At 57.3% G+C, this 18,187-nt stretch overlaps 1 protein-coding gene across 1 annotated transcript; it reads left to right on the top strand.

The window, feature by feature from the left end:
* Positions 1-9,009: 9,009 nt before the first annotated feature.
* PRDM13 (PR/SET domain 13) lies at positions 9,010-17,538 on the top strand. Its single transcript, XM_040599438.1, is given in 5 exon segments — positions 9,010-9,743; positions 11,440-11,571; positions 11,670-11,790; positions 15,183-15,727; positions 15,729-17,538. Coding segments are annotated over 5 exon segments (1,869 nt in total). The 5' UTR covers positions 9,010-9,602; the 3' UTR covers positions 16,659-17,538.
* Positions 17,539-18,187: the final 649 nt, after the last annotated feature.

The following is an 18,187-nucleotide window of genomic DNA, read 5'->3' as shown; positions in this document are numbered from 1 at the left end:
ACTCAGAAGCAGGAGTCAGTTTGACTCTAATATTTTGAGCGCAGCTTAATTCAAACCCGATTTTAAGAAAGATTAATTCCACAAATAATTTAAGGAGATCGGCTTATTAAAAAGACCCCCCGACAAATACCAAGTCGTGATATAAATATTCAAAGATAAATAGGGGGTTTCCTCCTCGTTTCGGACGAGCTAACCCTTTTGTATGTGTGCGTCCGAAGTGTGTCCTAATTTTTCTGTGTGAGAGACATAGAGTGAGACAGAAACTTTGAGGTTAATCTGTCTTCTTCTTCTAAACGCATATTTGAATATTTAGACTGAAAGATGATGACACTGGCGAAGCTGAGGGCAGCAGTCCATAGGCGATTGGGCAAAAATACTGAAAAAAAAATTTAGATTTTATTTTAATAACAGAAACAATGAATACAAAGAACAACATAAAATCTACAAGCTGTAACGGAAAATGGTTTCCGACAAATGACACCTACAAGTTTCTTTGGTTTCATAACTCCAAAGCTGTCAAAACCGATGCATATGTCAGCACCAGAATATGCAACGCCGAAATAAAGAGAAGGGAAAGGGCTGTACTTCGTGGTGTACTTTAAGATAAGTCCTACATAACATGGATTTAGCCTCCGTTATTCTGCATATCTAAATCACATATTTTCATGTTTCGAATATGTTCACTGTGTTTAAAAAAAAAAGAAAAAATAAGCCAGCTCACAGGAACCAGAAGAAGAACTTTCAGTTTGTCAAATTCATTAATTAGAGAGCTTCACATACTAGAAGAACACGCGTTTTCTTGCCCTTCCTTCCGCCCCCACCAACAATTTCACCATGAGGGAATGTTTACCAGAGTGTAACGAACAGTTTCTGATAGCTGCATTTTTGCTCAAGTTCTTTTTTTGTTGTTTGTTTTTGTTCTGGCTGATAGTCGTATCTTTAAAAGCATAAAATGCTGAAACCCTTTACAACATTATATGCGCTTATTAGGAAGTCAGCTCTCTTATAGCCCTTTCTCCTGCTTGCTGGCAAAACCTGTCTCTTTCTCCATTTACACTGTTACCAGCCAGCCAGCAAACTCTGCCCTGCTCTCTGGTGCCACTGCAGAGAGACCTTCCTTCCAGCAGCTACTACTTTTTCATCCCTTTCTCTTTTCCGTGCCAATGATTTTTTTCCCGGCCTCTTCTCAGACCAAGTGCCGGATTCAGAAAACCACCGCTTCCACCCTCGACCCCTCACCGAGGGCAGCCGCGGCGGGAGCGGGCCGGCGCCTTCCCGCCGCCGTGCCCCCGGCTCCCCGCTCCCACCCCGGCACCGACGGCACTGGCTTCTCCCGAGGACATTGGCATCTACCTGTGAACCGCCCCCCGTCAGCCCCAGCTGTGTCCTTGCGGTTACTGTACTGTAACGCTGCCCCTCGGGGAGAAGATTCGCAGAAAATAAGTGTCCCGGTTTACAGCTGCAGCTCTTCTGTAAACACAGGGCTGATTTTAAAAGAGACGAGACCCCCTGTGAGCTCTTGAGGAAAACCGCAACAAATTTACACTGTGTATAAAGAATTTTTTCGCCTTGAGCCGAGCTCAGCGCGGCAGAGGGGTCTGAGGAGGAGGAGGGAGCTCCGCGGGATGCGCGCTCTGCCGGCGTGCCTTGGCTTCCTCTGCCGCCGCACAATTTCATCCCTGGAAGAGATTCGGAGTCGGGCTCGGATCTATCAAGCTGTCAGGATGGATAGACACGGTCTGGGGAAATGCTCAGAGAAGGGGACTCCCACTGTATTTAAAACCCCAAACAATTAAAGCCTAGGCTGGAATAAAAAGTCAGCGCTAGCCTGCCTGCCTAGAGGTGGAAGGACCATGTGATTTAAGCGATACAGCCGCTGTCTTTACAAAGCCCGACTCAAAGGGAGCTCAGATCAGAACAGAGCTCTATGAATTGGATTCCCGGGGATATTTTTGACGCTGGGGGACAGGGAGGGAGGGGAGCACGCTCTGCTCCTCTCCAGAGCACAGGGACAGGTCCATTCCCCGGCGCCACGCAGACCTTTGTGGATGCTTCCTAGCGCATCGGTCAGTATGTGTACGGTAACCGCTGGCTCTACACGCAGAGCACGCTTTTCCAAAAGTTATAGCCCTGTCTCTCAGGGGCGGCCAGCATGGAGAGGAAAGGCCTTCCTCCTGAGCTCCTGTCACGAAACCCATGGAAAAAACAGGACTGTAGTGACTCCAGCATAGTAGCTTATAAATAAGTTTCTACGTGTGTGCGTACCCGGGTGCATATGTACGGACACATAGGCAAAATCATCGCTCTTGCTTCTGAGGGGCCTGTGGGTATACGCGTGATACGTATAGATGAGATGCTATAGCTGTAGGAAGCTGCGCGCAGCTCTGCCTTTAACCCGAGTAGCAGCCTCCGGGCAGCGGGGCAGCCCGGGTATCCCTTCCCGGGGGACGGGGGCGGCAAACGCGGGTCGCCCCGGCTGGGCTCAGGCTGCGCGGGCAAACCTGCCGCTCCCCCCCCCCCGGGAGAGCTGGGGCAGCGCTGCTGGCTGGCGCGGGGATGCTCCTTCCATTTATATTGAAGTACTGCAGCCCTCTGGGCGACGGAGGCACGGCAGCGCTGTGCGCTTCCCTCGGCCCGTAACCAACGCGGTTGTGGTGAAATTGAGTCAGGGACTGGGCTTACGCCGGGCTCAGCGGCGGCCACTCGGCGCGACCACTATGCCCCGACCCACGCACACGGGCACGTACGACCGTGCCCACCGCTCCTCCCGCCGTCTCTCCCTCCCGGGCTTCGTCTTGCAGAGATGGGAACGTCGGGTGCCTGGCGATGCGGGGCCAGGCGCGGGGGGCTCCGCTTCGCCCGGCCCGGCCCGGCCCGGTCCGTTAAACCAGACCTTCCGCTTACCAGGGACGGGCTGCAGGGGCAAACTCACACCAGAGAATGGACCTCAGTCCTTGATCTGGTACTTCAGCAACGTTTGCTGGTAACAGTCACGCTGCTTCTCTCCAGGCCAGCCGGACTTCTCATGTCATATCCAAGCCCAGTTCAGCGCTAGAAATAGGGCACCATGCCAGGGACACCGGGCACGCTTCAGTTTGGGTCAGCCTCTCCCCAGCTTGGACCACGCTTGGGTCCTCTCCGCACCCGGCCAGACCCACGGGACACGGCAAGGTGCCCGCGTAAGTGAGTGGCGTTATCGCCTAGTCATGGGGTGTGGGCATGACCCTTCCCACCGCTACGGACCAGCCTGCAGACAGTGCCAACGTGTTCCCGTGCCGGGGGGACACACAGCTCTGTATCCAGGATGTGTCCGTGTCACCCCGCGGTGCTGAGCCCTCCCGGAGCCCGCGGGGACGGCAGCGGGGCGCGAACCTGCCAGGATGCGGGCTGTGCCCCAGCGGCACACGGGCTTGCGGGGGACATGGCACAAAACCGCCCCATCGGGGCGATGGGTACTTTGCAGAAGAGCGTCGGGTGGCCGAGAGCAGCGGACGGTCACCAGCTCTCGGTCGCCTCGCTGGCACAAAGTAGCCTCTGCAAACAAAGGCCCTAAGAGCGGCACAGGCTCGTGGTTTTTAGCACCAGGTTTTGGGTTGCCGCATCCAGACGACCTCATCACACCCGGATTAGTCACAGTGTGAGGGCCAGGCCTGGGCTTTGAACGTCGCCTCTCGCTACGGCTCCACAAGTGCAGAGCCTTCAGCTTCACCCTGCCAGGGTCACCCGTGCACAGCTGGCACCCAGATGGACAGGCAGAGAGGGCGGTGGCTGGGTATGGACGTGGAGCAACTTTGGGTTAAAAACATAGACTCACGGAGTGGTTTGGGTCGAAAGGGACCTCCAACGCCCTGGCCGTGGGCGTCTCCCACGAGATCAGGCAGGCCCGGCGCAGGGCGTGCAGCCCCCGGCCACCCCCTGCTGCAGCAGGGCCACATTTCCAAAAACCCCCATTGTCTGGATACCGGTGCTGGGCTTGGGCAGGGAGCGGCCCCTGCCTGTGGCTCGCATCTCCCCTCCCTCCCTCCCTGCCTCCCTCCTCCTCTGGGAGCCTGTCCCCTAGGCTAGAAACACCCGGGAAAGTTTCCCCGTGGGGTTTTTCATCCCTACCCCATAAAGCCCCCAGCGTTTCTCAGACCGAATACGAGCCGGGTGTGAGAGCGCTGGGGCTCGCTCCCTCCACTTCCCTCCGCCGGGAAACCCGGCTCCAGCTCCGCTCCCGGCCGCGCCTGGCCCCGGCCCCGCCGCCCCGCTGCCCCGCCTCTGCCTGTCGTTGTCGCCGGCAGTCGCCACGCTGGCAGCCCCACAGAGGGACATTAGCCCGGTCATTTTCTGCGTCTCCTTTATTTCCTCAGTTTCTCCCCCAAATCTTTCTAAATCCCCTTTTTCCAGGGGGAGTGTCCAGGCGGGTGGAAGTCTGAGCACAATGAAACCTGAGAATTTCTGTCACTCTCTGCATATGGTCCGAAGTGCTTTAATCCCAATTAGGGGCGGCTGACACACGGTCCTATTCATCCCAATCAGCTCTTGAATACATTTGCCTAGAAATGAACTTCACAAATAGACTCTCTCCTAAATGTGCCCAACAGCAAGGAAAATCGAATTGAGGCAGGGGCTCATTCTGAGGCGATCGAGGGAGAAAAGGTATGAATTTATAAAGGTACACCGAAACATTGCAATTCAGCAACAAGTTTACTGACTTTTATTTGCACCATGTCAACCGAAAGAACCAAGAGATACGGTGGGGGCTGCGAGAGGGGGAGAATCCGGTTAAAAGGCAACTTTAGACAGACTTTGAATACTTCATGCGGCAAGTTTCGCCTCCAATTGAAGCTGGGCTAAAAGAGAAAAAAAAAATCTCAGCCCCTACGCTGGAATTTTTAACAAGCACAAAACGTGTTTGGATCCGATCTGGGCTGACGGTCGCGATTAACAATACGAATACCAAATCGAGCTCCTGTCATCTGCCCGGGTTCCCATAGAACCTGCATTACTATTCAAAAGCTGCTTTAATATCCCACCCGCATCTCGTCTGCACCGCACAGCTGGTTGGGGGGACGCCGGCTCCGGCCGCAGCCGCCCGGCCCCGCCGATCGGCCCCGCCCGCCCGCAGCACCGGGCACCGGCAGCGCCGCGGCGGGACGGCTGCCGCTGCGGCTGCTGCTGCGGCGTCACGGGGGAGGAATGGATGTGGTGAGAAGGAACAGAGAGGAGGAAAGGGTGGGAAAGGGAAGGAGGTTTGAGAAAGAGTGGCTGAAAGAGCGAAAGTGAGCGGAATCGAGGAAGAGATACACAGAAATTGCAGAAGAGAGAAGGGGCAAGGCAGGGAAGGAGGGAAGGGAGGGAAAGGGAATAGAAGAAGTGGGAATGGAAGCGAAGAGAAAAGAAAAGAAAAGAAAAGAAAAGAAAAGAAAAGAAAAGAAAAGAAAAGAAAAGAAAAGAAAAGAAAAGAAAAGAAAAGAAAAGAAAAGAAAAGAAAAGAAAAGAATAGAAAAGAAAAGAAAAGTAAAGAAAAGAAAAGAAAAGAAAAGAAAAGAAAAGAAAAGAAAAGAAAAGAAAAAGGAAAAGAAAAGAAAAGAAAAGAAAAGAAAAGAAAAGAAAAGAAAAGAAAAGAAAAGAAAAGAAAAGAAAAGAAAAGAAAAGAAAAGAAAAGAAAAGAACAAATAGGAAAGAAAAAAGGAAAGAAAAAAGGAAAGGAAAGGAAAGCGAAAAGACGTTCAGACCGTATTGGTCTCTGGGTTGAAAGGGGATTCCGTGTCGCAGGGTCTCAGCAAGCCTCCCCTCTGCCCTCCGCCCGGTTCCTTGCATCCCCATCCCCTTGCGGCGGCGCCCCCGGGCCGACTCGGGCAGGGCGGGGAGCCCCGGGCCGGCCCATCCCGCATCCCGGGGAAGGGTCGTCTCGGCGGGGCAAAGCCATTTGGGAGAAAGGTCACCCCGGGAGCCGCCGGCTGGGCCGTCCCGCCAGAGTATGGCCTGCTGAATGAACTTGCAGCATTTTGTGCGAGCCTCCGCTGCGGTGCTCTGCGGCACAATGAGCTGGGCCCTGTATACAGGCATTCATGCTGGTCTGAATGTGGTGTTGAACCTTCTCTGTGCCGGAGCGGTTTGATGGTTTGAATGGAGCTCCCTGGTGGGACATTGCTCTCCGCAACTGTGCCTCTTTGGATGACTGTTGTTCCTTAACATTCATGCCTCATTATGGGGCAACCTGTTAAATCAGGGAGAACAGTGTGCCAAAGTGTTACTCAGGGGCACCGGCAGTTCAGCGGTGGGCATAAATAAGGGCCGCCGAGGAAAATAACTTTCGTCGCATCTCTGGGCAAAAGTGATCTCGCTTTAATGGTGCCTCTAGTAGCCCGGTTTAAGTATATAAAGAGCGATAGTGGAATGTTTTGATTGAGTCTAAACATTGTCTTTGAATAAAGCTGAAACCATGTAATTAATGTGTCTTTTTAATAAGGGACAATACGGTCGTTCAAGCTATTTAATTTCATTTAATTTTCCATCCCATTTGCTCCAAAGGCTGCTTTTACTTTTAACACCCGGCCTTTCATGCTGCATCTTGCTCCAGTGGGCACATTAGATCGGTTTCACCCTTCCTTTTTAGGGAAGGAAAAATAAAAGAAAATGTGGTTCCTTTCCTCTTTTGTGGACAATTTATTTCACTTGGGGAACTTCAACTTTGAGCCACAGGACAGAATAAAAATTGGAGAACTGGTGTGAATGCTTCCAGAGCAAGGGCTTTTCTTTTCTGAGTGGATGGGAACCAGCCACAATCGGCTATATTAATAAATAACTTTCCTCACAGTCGGCCTTTACATGGTCCTATTGATAAAATTGTTCGCGTGTCGTTCACGCTTTTTGACTCATTAAGGCCTGGGAGGGAGTGGATCCCGAGCCGGAGCAGTAGGATACCTTGGTCGCCTTAAAAGCCCTCTCTTTACCTCTGCGGCTCCCGGAATTTCAGCCCAGGCTCATCCTTAAGTGGCCAGGCCAGAGGTTACAGGGACATGTTCATGGCTTAAATTTATTGCCCTCAACTTCTTGTTTATCCTTTTTTCCCCATTCAGGCCGCTGATCAAAGGGGTCATCTTCAGTTCCCCACATCCTCTCCCCGCCCCCCCCTCCGCCTTCCCGTCCCTGCCGAAGTGAAAAAGAACACCACCACCACCCCACCACCCCCGCCCCCGCTCCCGGGACTGTCCCTGCCATTGCACCCCGGAGAGATGCGATCGATGATCGTTGATGCCGCGGGGGGCAGGCGCGACATTTATCTCCTGTGCGCGCCAGTATGTGTCGTTACTAAAAACACATTCACAGCCCTCGCGGACCCCGTGCGGGCCGGCAGCCCCCGGCGCAGGCGGCGGCAGCGCCCCGGCCCCGGCCCCGGCCCTGGCCCCGGCCCCGGCCCCGGCCCGTCGCGGTGCCGTCGCGGTCCCCCCGGCCGGGGCAGCCCCCGCGCTCCCCGCCTAGCGCCGGCGGCCAGCGCCGGGGGCGGAACGGGCGGTGCGGACCGCCCTCCGCCGCCCTCCGGTCTGAACAGGGGCTGGCACCTCGGGGCTCGCCCCGGCGGTGCCTAGCGGAGGGCAGCCGACTGGCACGGGGCGGGCGGGCAGCGCGGCCGCGGCGGGGCCGGAGCCACTGCCACTGGTGTGGGCAAACGTCATGGCAGCGGTGGCGGTAACTTGCCAGGCTGAGCTTTAATTGCTTTCCCGGTGCGGTGCCGGCCAGGGAGAGGGGAAAGGGCATCTTTGCAACCGCCAGCTCGTGAGACTTGCCGGTTCAAAGTCCCTCTCCCGCCGCTGCGCATCCCTGAGGCCCTCGCTTCCACGGTGGTGCCACTCGTGACGGCGGCAAACAAATCCAGAGCAAAGCCCACACTAACGATCACATGGAAAGCGACGTGCCAAGGTTTATCTTGCAGGAAGCCGGGTTACTTGAGAAGAGTCCCCTCAGTTACCTGGCACCCATCGGCAGACACACCTCTAAGCTTAGCTTTTTGGTTTTTCTTTTTAAATTTATTAGGTCTGACTGTCAGAAAAACGCCGGGGGGGGGGGGGGGGGGAAGCTCCATATCTGCAATTTTTTTCTGAATGCAATGCATAAAATCTGCATGTGCAACTTCTCCGTAGGAGAAAGGGTCAGAAATCTTCTTTTTGGAGACTTAGGAGGTGTGGAGAGGAGAAAATCTGCTAGTGGGAATTAGACAGGACTATAAAAGCGAAAGTGGAAAATTGAATTTGTTACTGTACTATTTGGTCTGGCAGGCACATCTGGACTGTTGCATGCGTGTAAGAAAAATGTCGCACACCTTTCCTTTTCAGATTCTGGAGATTTCTTGGGATACCCAGCCTGAATTATAAAATGACTTAATCCTAGCGCCTCGTTGTGTCTTAATTACAATATTTATGCGAGGAGGAAGGACATAGACACACCGTTCGAATCACTTCGTTCTGGCTTTATTTACAATCGCTTTTTGCCGGTTCCACCTCCGAAAGCAGGTTCGGTGCAAGCTATTTTGCGTGCGTGAGAGGAACCTGTGGATGTATTTAAACAAGGAATCCAGCTGCACGCTGTTTGTTAGACATCTGTGTTACCTGCTGGCCGTGCCTCTCTGTTTCCTGGTGGCTGTATGTCTCTGTTTCCTCCCGTCTCTATTTCTTAATCGCACGAACTAGGAGACACAGTTTCCGCAACGCTCGCAGATGCAGCGGTGTGTTTTACAGGGGCTACGACGGCTCATATTTTGTGCTATTCATCCTCCTTAAGGATCAAAGCTCTTCTGAACAGATTACTGGCCTGAAACCAACCCACTGAAATGGTAATATGGTCGTTCTTTAAAAAAAAAAAAAAAAAAAAAAGAGAGGAAAAAAAAGTGTAGGTATTTTCTGGTGTTTTCCCATCAAGTACCTGCCCAATTTCTGTATGGCACACGCCGGGAATCAATAGAAGTTAACAAGTCCTCAAAACATTCCCCATCTCTTTGTTTAATCTCCTTTACAATAAAGCCAAGGGAAGAGAATTAAAAATCTTTGAAGTATATTAAACCTCAAAAGGCTCAGCCAAGTAGACTTAAAATAGTCACTTATTTTCCAAAACTGGTTTGTCGAGGAACAATAAAAGGAAGTAAAATTTATGGAGAAATTATACAGTGGATTTGTCACTTAAAATATCGTAACTGTCTCGGGGACAATACCCCATGCTGAGGATTAATGGTCCCTCCAGACCTTTGATTCACCAACGCCTTTTCTTTGCCCTTGACAAATTGGATTTTTAGGAATGGGAAGGTCGCCTGGCCCATTGTCTGCCAGCCATTCACTCCGCCTGATTATGCAGGAGGGTTAGGGAAAGGCTCCATGTGACCCTCTTGGATGGGACTCCGCAGCTGCTCGAGGAACCAAACTCTCTCACCAAACTCTGCGCCCCAGAGCATCCCCCTGCCAAGGGGTACCCCTCCTGCTCCCGTTGAAAAGCCGGCGTCCGCACACCGCCGCGTCACTCTGCGGGCGGAGATACGCCTGTGCTCATCCTCCCGCCGCCTGCCGCTGTCACGCCGGCCCCCTTAAGTACTTTGGGTTCCCGAACGCTCGCACCCAGAGGCAGCGATGCAAACCAGCAGGGCTCCGGCCATCAGCGTGAGCGCGGAGAGCTGCATCCCGGCTGGGCTGCGGCTGGGTCCTGTGCCGGGCACCTTCAAACTGGGCAAGTACCTGTCAGACCGCAGGGAGCCAGGACCCAAAAAAAAGGTATTTTCCTACGGTCTCTCCTGCACCGCTGGACCTTGCTTTTTCGTTGACTCGGGGGAAGCCGGCTTGGGAGAAGAGGCTGCTCTTCCTCCCTCTCTCTTCGATCCTCCCTTCTTAGAGCGAGCCAGGAAAGGAAAGGGAAGAGTTTCCAGAGCGTCCCGAGATGTCTTCTCGTGGCTTTGCCAGGAAAGCCGGCCCACCCGTACCCTCTCCTCCTCCTCCCCAGCGCCGGGGCCCTGCTAGCCCCGCCGGCCTCCGCGTCGAGGCCAGAGACCCCGGGGGCTCTGCCGGAGGAGCGGACGCGCCCCCGCCTTGGACGCAGACACGCTGAACGCGCCACCGCAGTCCGGTACCCGGTTCCCGGTGCCGGAGGGCGCTGGTGCCGCCGCTCAGCCCCCGCCCCGCGGGGCTCCGCTCGCTCGGGCATTGCCCCTTCCCTGACCTGGAGCCCCGGCCAGGCGGGGACACGCGGCTTTCACAGCCCCCAGGTTTTGTCCAGGGAAGGGGCAGGGGGAGAGGCAGGTGCACCGATTTATTTCTGCGTTTGGCTCGGGTTTGTGTCCCGCACAGTCCCTCTCTTTGGCTGCGAACCCTGCGGCTGGGACCGGAAGGGAGCGCGGGGCAAGCGGGCCGGGCCCCCCCGGCGGCGGCGGCGGCGGCGGCGGCGCGGTGCGAGTCGCAGGTGCCGGGTCAGCCCGGCGCAGCTCGGCCTCCCCTCAGAGCCAGAGCCTGGGTCCCGCTCCTACACCGCTAATTGCCCGCACAGCCGGAGCGGGAGGGGGTGACGGCCGCTGGGCTGCCGGCTCCGGGGTCAGTCGACGCCCGAGCTGAGGAGCGAGGAGCAGACGGCGGAGGGTACGCGCCCCGTCCATCAGGTTCGTCAGGGGGCTGCGGGTGAGAGCCCTCCGTCCACCCCCCGGGGCAGCCGCGGCTCACGCGTTCCGCTCGGATTTTTAATGCCCTTTAATTGTTTTTAAACGCTCTGCCAGCCCACTCAAATTTATTTCTCATCTGGCTCCCTTCGTTTCTCGCTTTAGACTGCTTTGTTCCGATGACTTTTATTGCACGGTCATTCAGGGAACGGGCACTTCATTTTCTCTTTGTATGGGCAAGCAGATTATGAAGCACGGGGCTACAGGGACTTCGTAGCTAAGCAGAATCCTCCCCTTGCCCCCTCCCCGTCTCCTGACAAGTCGTGTATGTCGCAATTGTTTTGCACAAACCGTTCCAAAAAAAAACTAAAACCAAAACCAAACCACCTTACCTGTTCGTTTAATATAGCGTTAAGCTAAATGTAGCAGCTGAGACTGAACAAGGTGCGTTTGGACCAGTGCGACCCACGGGAAAAATCCCGTTTCCCCTGGCAAAGCTGCAGGTGCCCACCGGGCCCGGGCTCTTCCACCTTTACCCCGGAGAGCAGCAACCCCCTCCGGGCAGCCGCAGCTCTCCAGGGCACCCGCGGGTCGGGGAAGGTGCTGCCCAAAGGCGGGCGAGGAGGGAAGAGTCAAAGCTGCGGCGGAACGACATGCTCTCGCCGCTGCCGCCGAGCCGCGATGCCCAGGCGCCCGCCCGGCGTGGGGAAGCCGGTTAGCCGTGCAGGGCGCAGCAGGCAGGCAGGCAGGGGACGGGTAAGCTTTTTGCTTTCTTTTCTGCTTCGTCTCGCGTGTAAGTGACAGCGGTGCCGCCTGTCTTCCAGGTGCGGATGGTGAGAGGGGAATTAGTGGATGAAGCCGGGAGCTCAGCTCTGGAGTGGATAGGGTTAATCCGGGCTGCCCGAAACTCCCAAGAGCAGACACTGGAGGCTGTTGCGGATCTGCCAGGAGGACAGGTACCCCACTCGCGGCTCCGGGCCGGCCTGGCACCGCTCTCCACCACCTGCCTCCCCTCTCAAGCCTCCTGAAGAAGTTTCCTTTCTCTCCCTCCCAGATTTTCTACCGGGCGCTGCGAGATGTCCAGCCGGGAGAGGAGCTCACCGTCTGGTACTCCAACCCCCTGGCGCAGTGGTTTGACATCCCCGTCACCGCCACCCCCACGCACGACGAGAAAGGTACAGATGCGGGCATTCGTTTCAGAGCAACCGAATCAAACGAAACAAAACAAGCCCTCTTTAAAATTGACATCTTTGACGGGAGCTCAAACTGCGGTAGGCATACGCGGGCCCTTCAAATCTGCGCCCTCAGGAAAATTAATGCCAGCACAGCTGCAGCGACTTCTAACCTGCTACCCTTTAAGCTAAGACTCCATCTGCTTATATTTAAAGGGTGATCTATTAACTCGGTAGCGTATGGGAAGGCCCCCGTGCCTCGAGTCGTTCCGTCATCGGCACAATTTAATGATCTTTTGATAGGCAAATAGGATTTCAATGAAACAACGCTAGTGTTGTTTTCCGAGACGGCAATTTAGCTTGATAGTTTCTAAAAACACCGCGTTCACCTTCTGTGCTCTTCTGACAGAGCTTCAGAGCCCCTTTTCAGGTTACCTTGTGGGGTAGATTCACATAGTCGCGTCAAAACGGCTACTGGGCGGTCCCTGTCAATTAGGATGCGTTAGGTAAAAAATTAAGTCGGCGTCAAATCACATGAGGATGTCGGGAAGGGGAAGCCACCCGCCTGGGACGGCTTGTTTCAGTCTGCAGGCTGGTTCTTAGGTGGAGTTGCACCAATGGTTAACAAAAATGGCAGCACAGTAAACTTGGAGGAAAGACGACAAAACCGCTCAGCCTTCACCTGCCGTGCCGCGACGGCGGCGGGCACAGCCTCCCGCTGATCCCTGCGCCCCCCGGGACGGCGGCGGCGGTTCGGCGCGACCCGCGGGCACTCTCCCGCCTCGGGCTGAGCCCGCTCAGGGAGCGGCGAGGGGACCCCGCCTGCTGCTGCCCTGCGCGGAAGATGCTTCAGCCGGGCTGTGGCCCTCGGAAGGGCACGATCCGGGGAGGGGCTGCGCCCTCCCCTCCGCTCAAGGCTGGCTGCTCCGCAGGGTGACCGGAACGCGGCCCGGAGGGGTGGGTGACTGCCGAAACGCCGGGCGCCGGCTGCTCACGTCCCATCCGACTCGTGCGATGCGCAAGAGCCCAGATCCCTCCTTGCACTAAAACTATACCTGGAAAAGAAACTTTTGGTCACCTCTCTGCCCCCCTCCCCCCGCCCCGCAGCGTCAGTGAGGCCACGGGTCTGCCGAGGGTCACCCCCTCTGGCGAAACTTCGGCTGAAGGAAGGAGGACACGGCGCTGGGTCCTATCCCCGCTCTCCCACCCTTCCAGCAGCTCCTGCCTGCGGATGGGTACCAGCGCTGCCCGGAGGAAAATAAAGGCAGGAAATCTCTGGTCTACGAGAAGCACCCAGCGTGTGGCACCTTCCTCGTCCCGTCGAAGTTAGGCTCAGCTGCAGACTGACCCTGCGGATCTGCTGCGACTCCAGCCCCACAGTTTCCAGACCAAATAATGCGGACTCAGAATTGTCTCAAAATGCTAAAGCGCTCTTCCTGTAAGGATAGTACGCCGCCGAAATAAGAAACAGAAAACAAAACAGGGCGGAAGAAATCCAGAGAGCTTTTTTTTTTAAAAAAAACAAATCAAAACAAAACTTTGGAGATCTTGTGTTTGACCCCATTTATATGGGTTTACCGTGATGAGACAAGGGTGGTTTCGTTTTTTTTTTGGTATTTTTTTTTTCTCCGAGCGATAGTTGCTGAACTGGAGCTGAACCGGGGAAAGCGCCGGGCCGGGCTCGGCGGCCCTAGCAGGCAGCCCGTCCCGCCGGTCCCGCCAAGCTTTTGCCGAGGACAAGCGGGGCCAAACCGCATCGCTGTAGAGACTCGCAAAGGCAAACGCAGGCAGTGGGAGGCAGCCCGCAGAGGTCTGAGGCCGCACGCCTTTCGGCCCGTTCCGCTTCTTTACCCGCTTTCCCGTGCACGGCGGTGGGATTGCGGCCGTGGTTCCATCTCCCGCCGCCGCTGCCCCACCCGGGCCGGGGCAGTCGCGCTGCCGCCTCCCTCTCTCCCCGACGGGGCGGAAGGCCACGTCCGACGACTTCACAGAGCTGCACGGCCGGGGACTGCTGCTCCACGGCCAGCGAGGAAGGGCCGCTCACGACGGCAAGGACACGGGCGGCTAGACACGGGCAACAGCGCTGGATCCTCCCACGCGAGTTCGCGAGTTCGCCCTCGAGTTTCCCGTGGAGAGCGAAGACTTCGTGATTCACCCGCGGCGGCCGCCGGCTGATCCCTGGCCCGAATGCTGCGTTAAGAGCCCTCTCGGGAGGCTGGTGGCAGCCAGCGCGTGCTCCACAGTGACCCGCCGCCCCGCGGGTGCCCCGGCTGCCGCAGAACGCAGCGCAGGGCCGAAGCACCCCCATCCTCGTCCCTTGTGCTCCACCGCACCCCCATCGCCCCCCAAGGGACCCCCCAAAACGCGAGGAGCTGGGCCCAGGCTCGGAGCGGCCTCTCGGTTCCGTGTGGCACTTGGCCTCCGCTTTGGCGTTTCGGAGCATTAACTGATCAATGAGGGCAGCTGGGGCGGTGCAGGGCGGGCAGCGACTGGGGGGGGCCGCGGGTTCCGAAACGTCCCATCGGTGCCTCGTAGTGACTGGGAGAAACGAGAGAGAGGAAGATGGATACATATAGACAGAAAAAGAGATAGAAGAAAGGGGAGGAGAGGGAAGGGAGAGGGGCAGGGGGGGATAAAGCATTAGAACGAAAGAAAAGGAAAGGAAAGAAAAGAAAAGGAAGGAAAAGAGGAAGGAAAGAAGAGAAAGGAAAGAAGAGGAAGGAAGGAAGGAAGGAAGGATGAAAGAGAAAGAGAAAGAGAGAGGCAAAGAAAGAAAGAGAAAGAGGAAGAGAAAGAAGGAAAGAGCGAGAGAGAAAGAAAGAGAAAAACCGAAAGAATAAAGATACCCAGACAGACAGGTTGCCCGCAGAGGCAGCCGAGGTTGTCCTTGGAAGGACGCTCTTGGCAAAGCAGGGCCAGCGAAGACTGTGCCTCTGCGGTGCCGGGCAGCCAGCACAGCCGCGGCCACCGAGGTCTGTTCCGCTCGAGAGAAGCCGAAATGTTTAGGGTACGGGGCACAAAGGGCATTGTCCTCTGAAAGGGAATGATTACATATGGCCCATACATATCGGATATTGTCTCGCCGCGTAATGAAGGGCTCACGATCATTAGATTGGTCTTTGTTCGGTGCAGCCGACTCCCTGACATACGCTACCTCCTCCTCTGCAAACGCCAACAGATGGGCCCCCCGACAGACGACTCGCGGCAGCAGCTGCTCCCCACGGCCCCACGACGCTCCGTCCGCGGAAGCGCGGCCCGCACCGCACAGCGCCCGCACCGCACCGCGACATCGGGGCGAGGGTGGGGGGGGGTGGGGGGAGCCGGGGCGGCGGGGGCGCGGGGAGGCTCGGGGATGCGCGGCGGCCGCTGACGGGCCCCTCCGCTTGCCTCCGCAGGGGAGGAGCGGTACATCTGCTGGTACTGCTGGAGGACCTTCAAGTACCCCAACAGCCTCAAGGCCCACGTCCACTTCCACTGCGCGCTGAGCCACGGCCGGCCCTTCCTCCACCACGACCACGGCCGGCCCGCCGCCGCCGCCGCCTTCGGCCTCCCCCCCAAGGAGCCGCCGGCCGCCGCGCTGCGCGGCCACCCGCCGCCCGGCTGCGGCCCGCGGGAGGCCGTCAAGCGCGAAGCTGCCACCGCCTCCCCGCCGCTCGCCAAGCCGGGGCTGCCCAAGCGGGCGGCGGGCAAGGAGGAGCAGGAGCGCGCCCTGGACATGAGCGTGGGGGCCGCCCGCGGGCCGGGGCCGCTGCTGGGGCCGGCGGGCGGCAACGGGCTGGCGCTCTGCCCCGGGGCGCGCTCGGCCTTCCGCCCCGCCGGGCCGCTGCGGGAGGAGGCGCGGGGCGCCACCGCCCTCGGCTTCTCCAAGCTGCTGGGGGGGCTGAAGGCGGGACGCGCCGCCGCCGAGGCGCCGCCCAAGTGCGGGGCGCTGCCGGGCGAGGCCGCCCCCCCCAGCGGCGACGGCGGCGGCGGGGCTGGCGTGCGGCGGCGGGCTGCGCGCCTTCCCGCTGCTCTCGCCGCTGGAGGAGGCCTCGGCCTTCCGGCAGGTGGAGCGGGGGCTGCCCGCCGCCGCGCTGCCTCCCGCCCGCTACCCGCCGCTGCCCGGCGGCGCGCTGGAGCGCTTCGCGCTGCCGCCCTTCGAGGGGCTGAAGGCGTACGCGGGGGAGTGCGGGCTGCCGGTGATGCCGCTCACCGTCTACAACGGGGAGCTGCTCTACGGCGCCGCGCCCTACTACCCGCTGAAGCTGCACCTCGGTGGCCTCCTCAAGTACCCCGAGTCGGTGTCGTACTTCGGGGGGCCGGCGGCGGGGCTGCATGCTGCCGAGCTGGGCTCGCTGGCCAGCATCGACCGGGAGATCGCCATGCACACGCAGCAGCTCTCCGAGCTGGCGGCCGAGAAGGGCCGCGGGCGGCTGGAGGCGCTGCCGGCAGGGGCGGCGGGGGCGGCCGGCGGGAAGCCCAAGACCGGGCACCTGTGCCTCTACTGCGGGAAGCTGTACTCCCGCAAGTACGGGCTGAAGATCCACATGCGGACTCACACCGGCTACAAGCCACTCAAGTGCAAGGTCTGCCTGCGGCCCTTCGGGGACCCCAGCAACCTCAACAAGCACATCCGCCTGCACGCCGAGGGCAACACGCCCTACCGCTGCGAGCACTGCGGCAAGGTGCTGGTGCGGCGCCGCGACCTGGAGCGGCACGTCAAGTCCCGGCACCCGGGGCAGAGCCTCGGCAAGGCGGCCGAGGACAAGAGTGACTCTGGCTACGCGCACCCCGAGCAGGAGCAAAAGACTGACAACGAGAGCGACGTCGACGTCTGCTTCACCGACGACCAGAGCGACCCGGAGAGCGGCAGCAGGCACCGCGAGCAGTGATGCAGGAGGCGGCCGGGGCGGGGCGGGGCGGGGGCGCGCTGCAGCCCCCCCTACCCCTTACTCTGAGCTCCCGGCCTCCCAGGGTGGTCCCACGGGAGGCAGTGCCGCGGGGGACTGCGCGGGCTGGCGGGCACTGGCGGCGGGGCAGCCGGGAGTGCGCTCTCGCCGCGGGCGTCCCGGGGCTCCCGCCGCTGCGTCCCCCCGCCGCTGCAGCCGCCGTGCGGGGAGATAGGCCGGGAGAGGGCGGGGGGCGAAGCCCTGGCGGGCCCGGGATCCCACCGGACAGGCACCGCATCCCCATAGGCGCCCGTATCTGAGTGGCCATATATTTTTATTGTACCTTTGTGTCGAGGAAATTGTGCCTTTTGGAAACGATTTTTTTCTATGTGCTCTCCCGTCACTTGTTCCAGCGCTCTGAGCCGTGGGGCTCAGCAGCAGACCCGGGTCTGCAAGCGCCTCTGGCATCTGTACACTTTATTTGACACCTCAGATGTGCTTTCTCGGGTCCTAATAAAGCAATACCAACAGCTTTTTGGAAAGAAAGAAAAAAAGAAAAGAAAGAAAGTAAGAAAGAGGCAACAAAAAGCTACAGTTGCAGCACTGAAGAGGTTTGCGTATAACAGGTGCACCATTTGATCAAGTTGCAATTATTTATAACAGATAATATTTGAGTAACAAATGTAAAATAAATATTGAAAAGCATGAATTTAAAAGCACGCACTATATAATTTTAAAGGAAATACACTCTCTGTTTGGTAGAATACAAATGTGGTGTATGTTTGTTTTCTAATGACTGATGTACAGTGGATACAGTATTTTGGTCTTGGTTCCAGTTTGTCATGCGATTTTTTAAGAAAAAAATAAAGTTACTGACAAACTACTGTTTGTCTAATTGTTCACTGATGTGTGGTCGTTAGCAGGATCTCGTGTTTCTCTGTAACGCTCCTGATGATTGGGAGGCTCGGCCCAGATCTCGTTGTATTCAACGTCTTTGGGTCAAGTTCTAAAGAATTTGCCTCGAGTATTTCGTCTGAGTATTTTCCTCCTCTCATACAGCAGAAGAAACCAGCAAAACACAAGGAAAATCCAATCCGTTCTTCCCTATGCCTACGATTTCTGGAAAAGCTTTTTGGTTTTGTTGCTTTTATGTTCTTCTTTTTAGCAGAGATGTTAAAGGCTGAACGTTATTAGTCTGCTTTATCTGTTTGTGTTCTGTCAAACGTGCCCCTTTTGCAAACACTCTTCTTTAGAATCGTTGGTACTTTTATCTGAGAGGAAAATCTCCTTATGCCGGTGGTATGACAAATCTGAAACGCGTTTAACTTAAAGAAGACTGTCAGAAAAATGACTGTTTCCCCTGGCAAGTCCTCCAGGTCCCCACGCGAATCAGTGCCGCGGTGCCGGCAGTGAGCCCAGTTCCGCGGGTCTCCGCGCTCAGCTCCGAGCTGGTGCTTTCAGTGGGAGCTTGCACCCGGGCAGGCAGAGGGGACAGGAGGGGGCCCCGCTTCTTGATTTCGCGTAGTCAACAA

Source organism: Falco naumanni, chromosome 6, assembly GCF_017639655.2.
Source record: "Falco naumanni isolate bFalNau1 chromosome 6, bFalNau1.pat, whole genome shotgun sequence".
Classification (NCBI taxonomy): domain Eukaryota; kingdom Metazoa; phylum Chordata; class Aves; order Falconiformes; family Falconidae; genus Falco; species Falco naumanni.
This window is presented reverse-complemented; position numbering and strand designations above follow the sequence as displayed.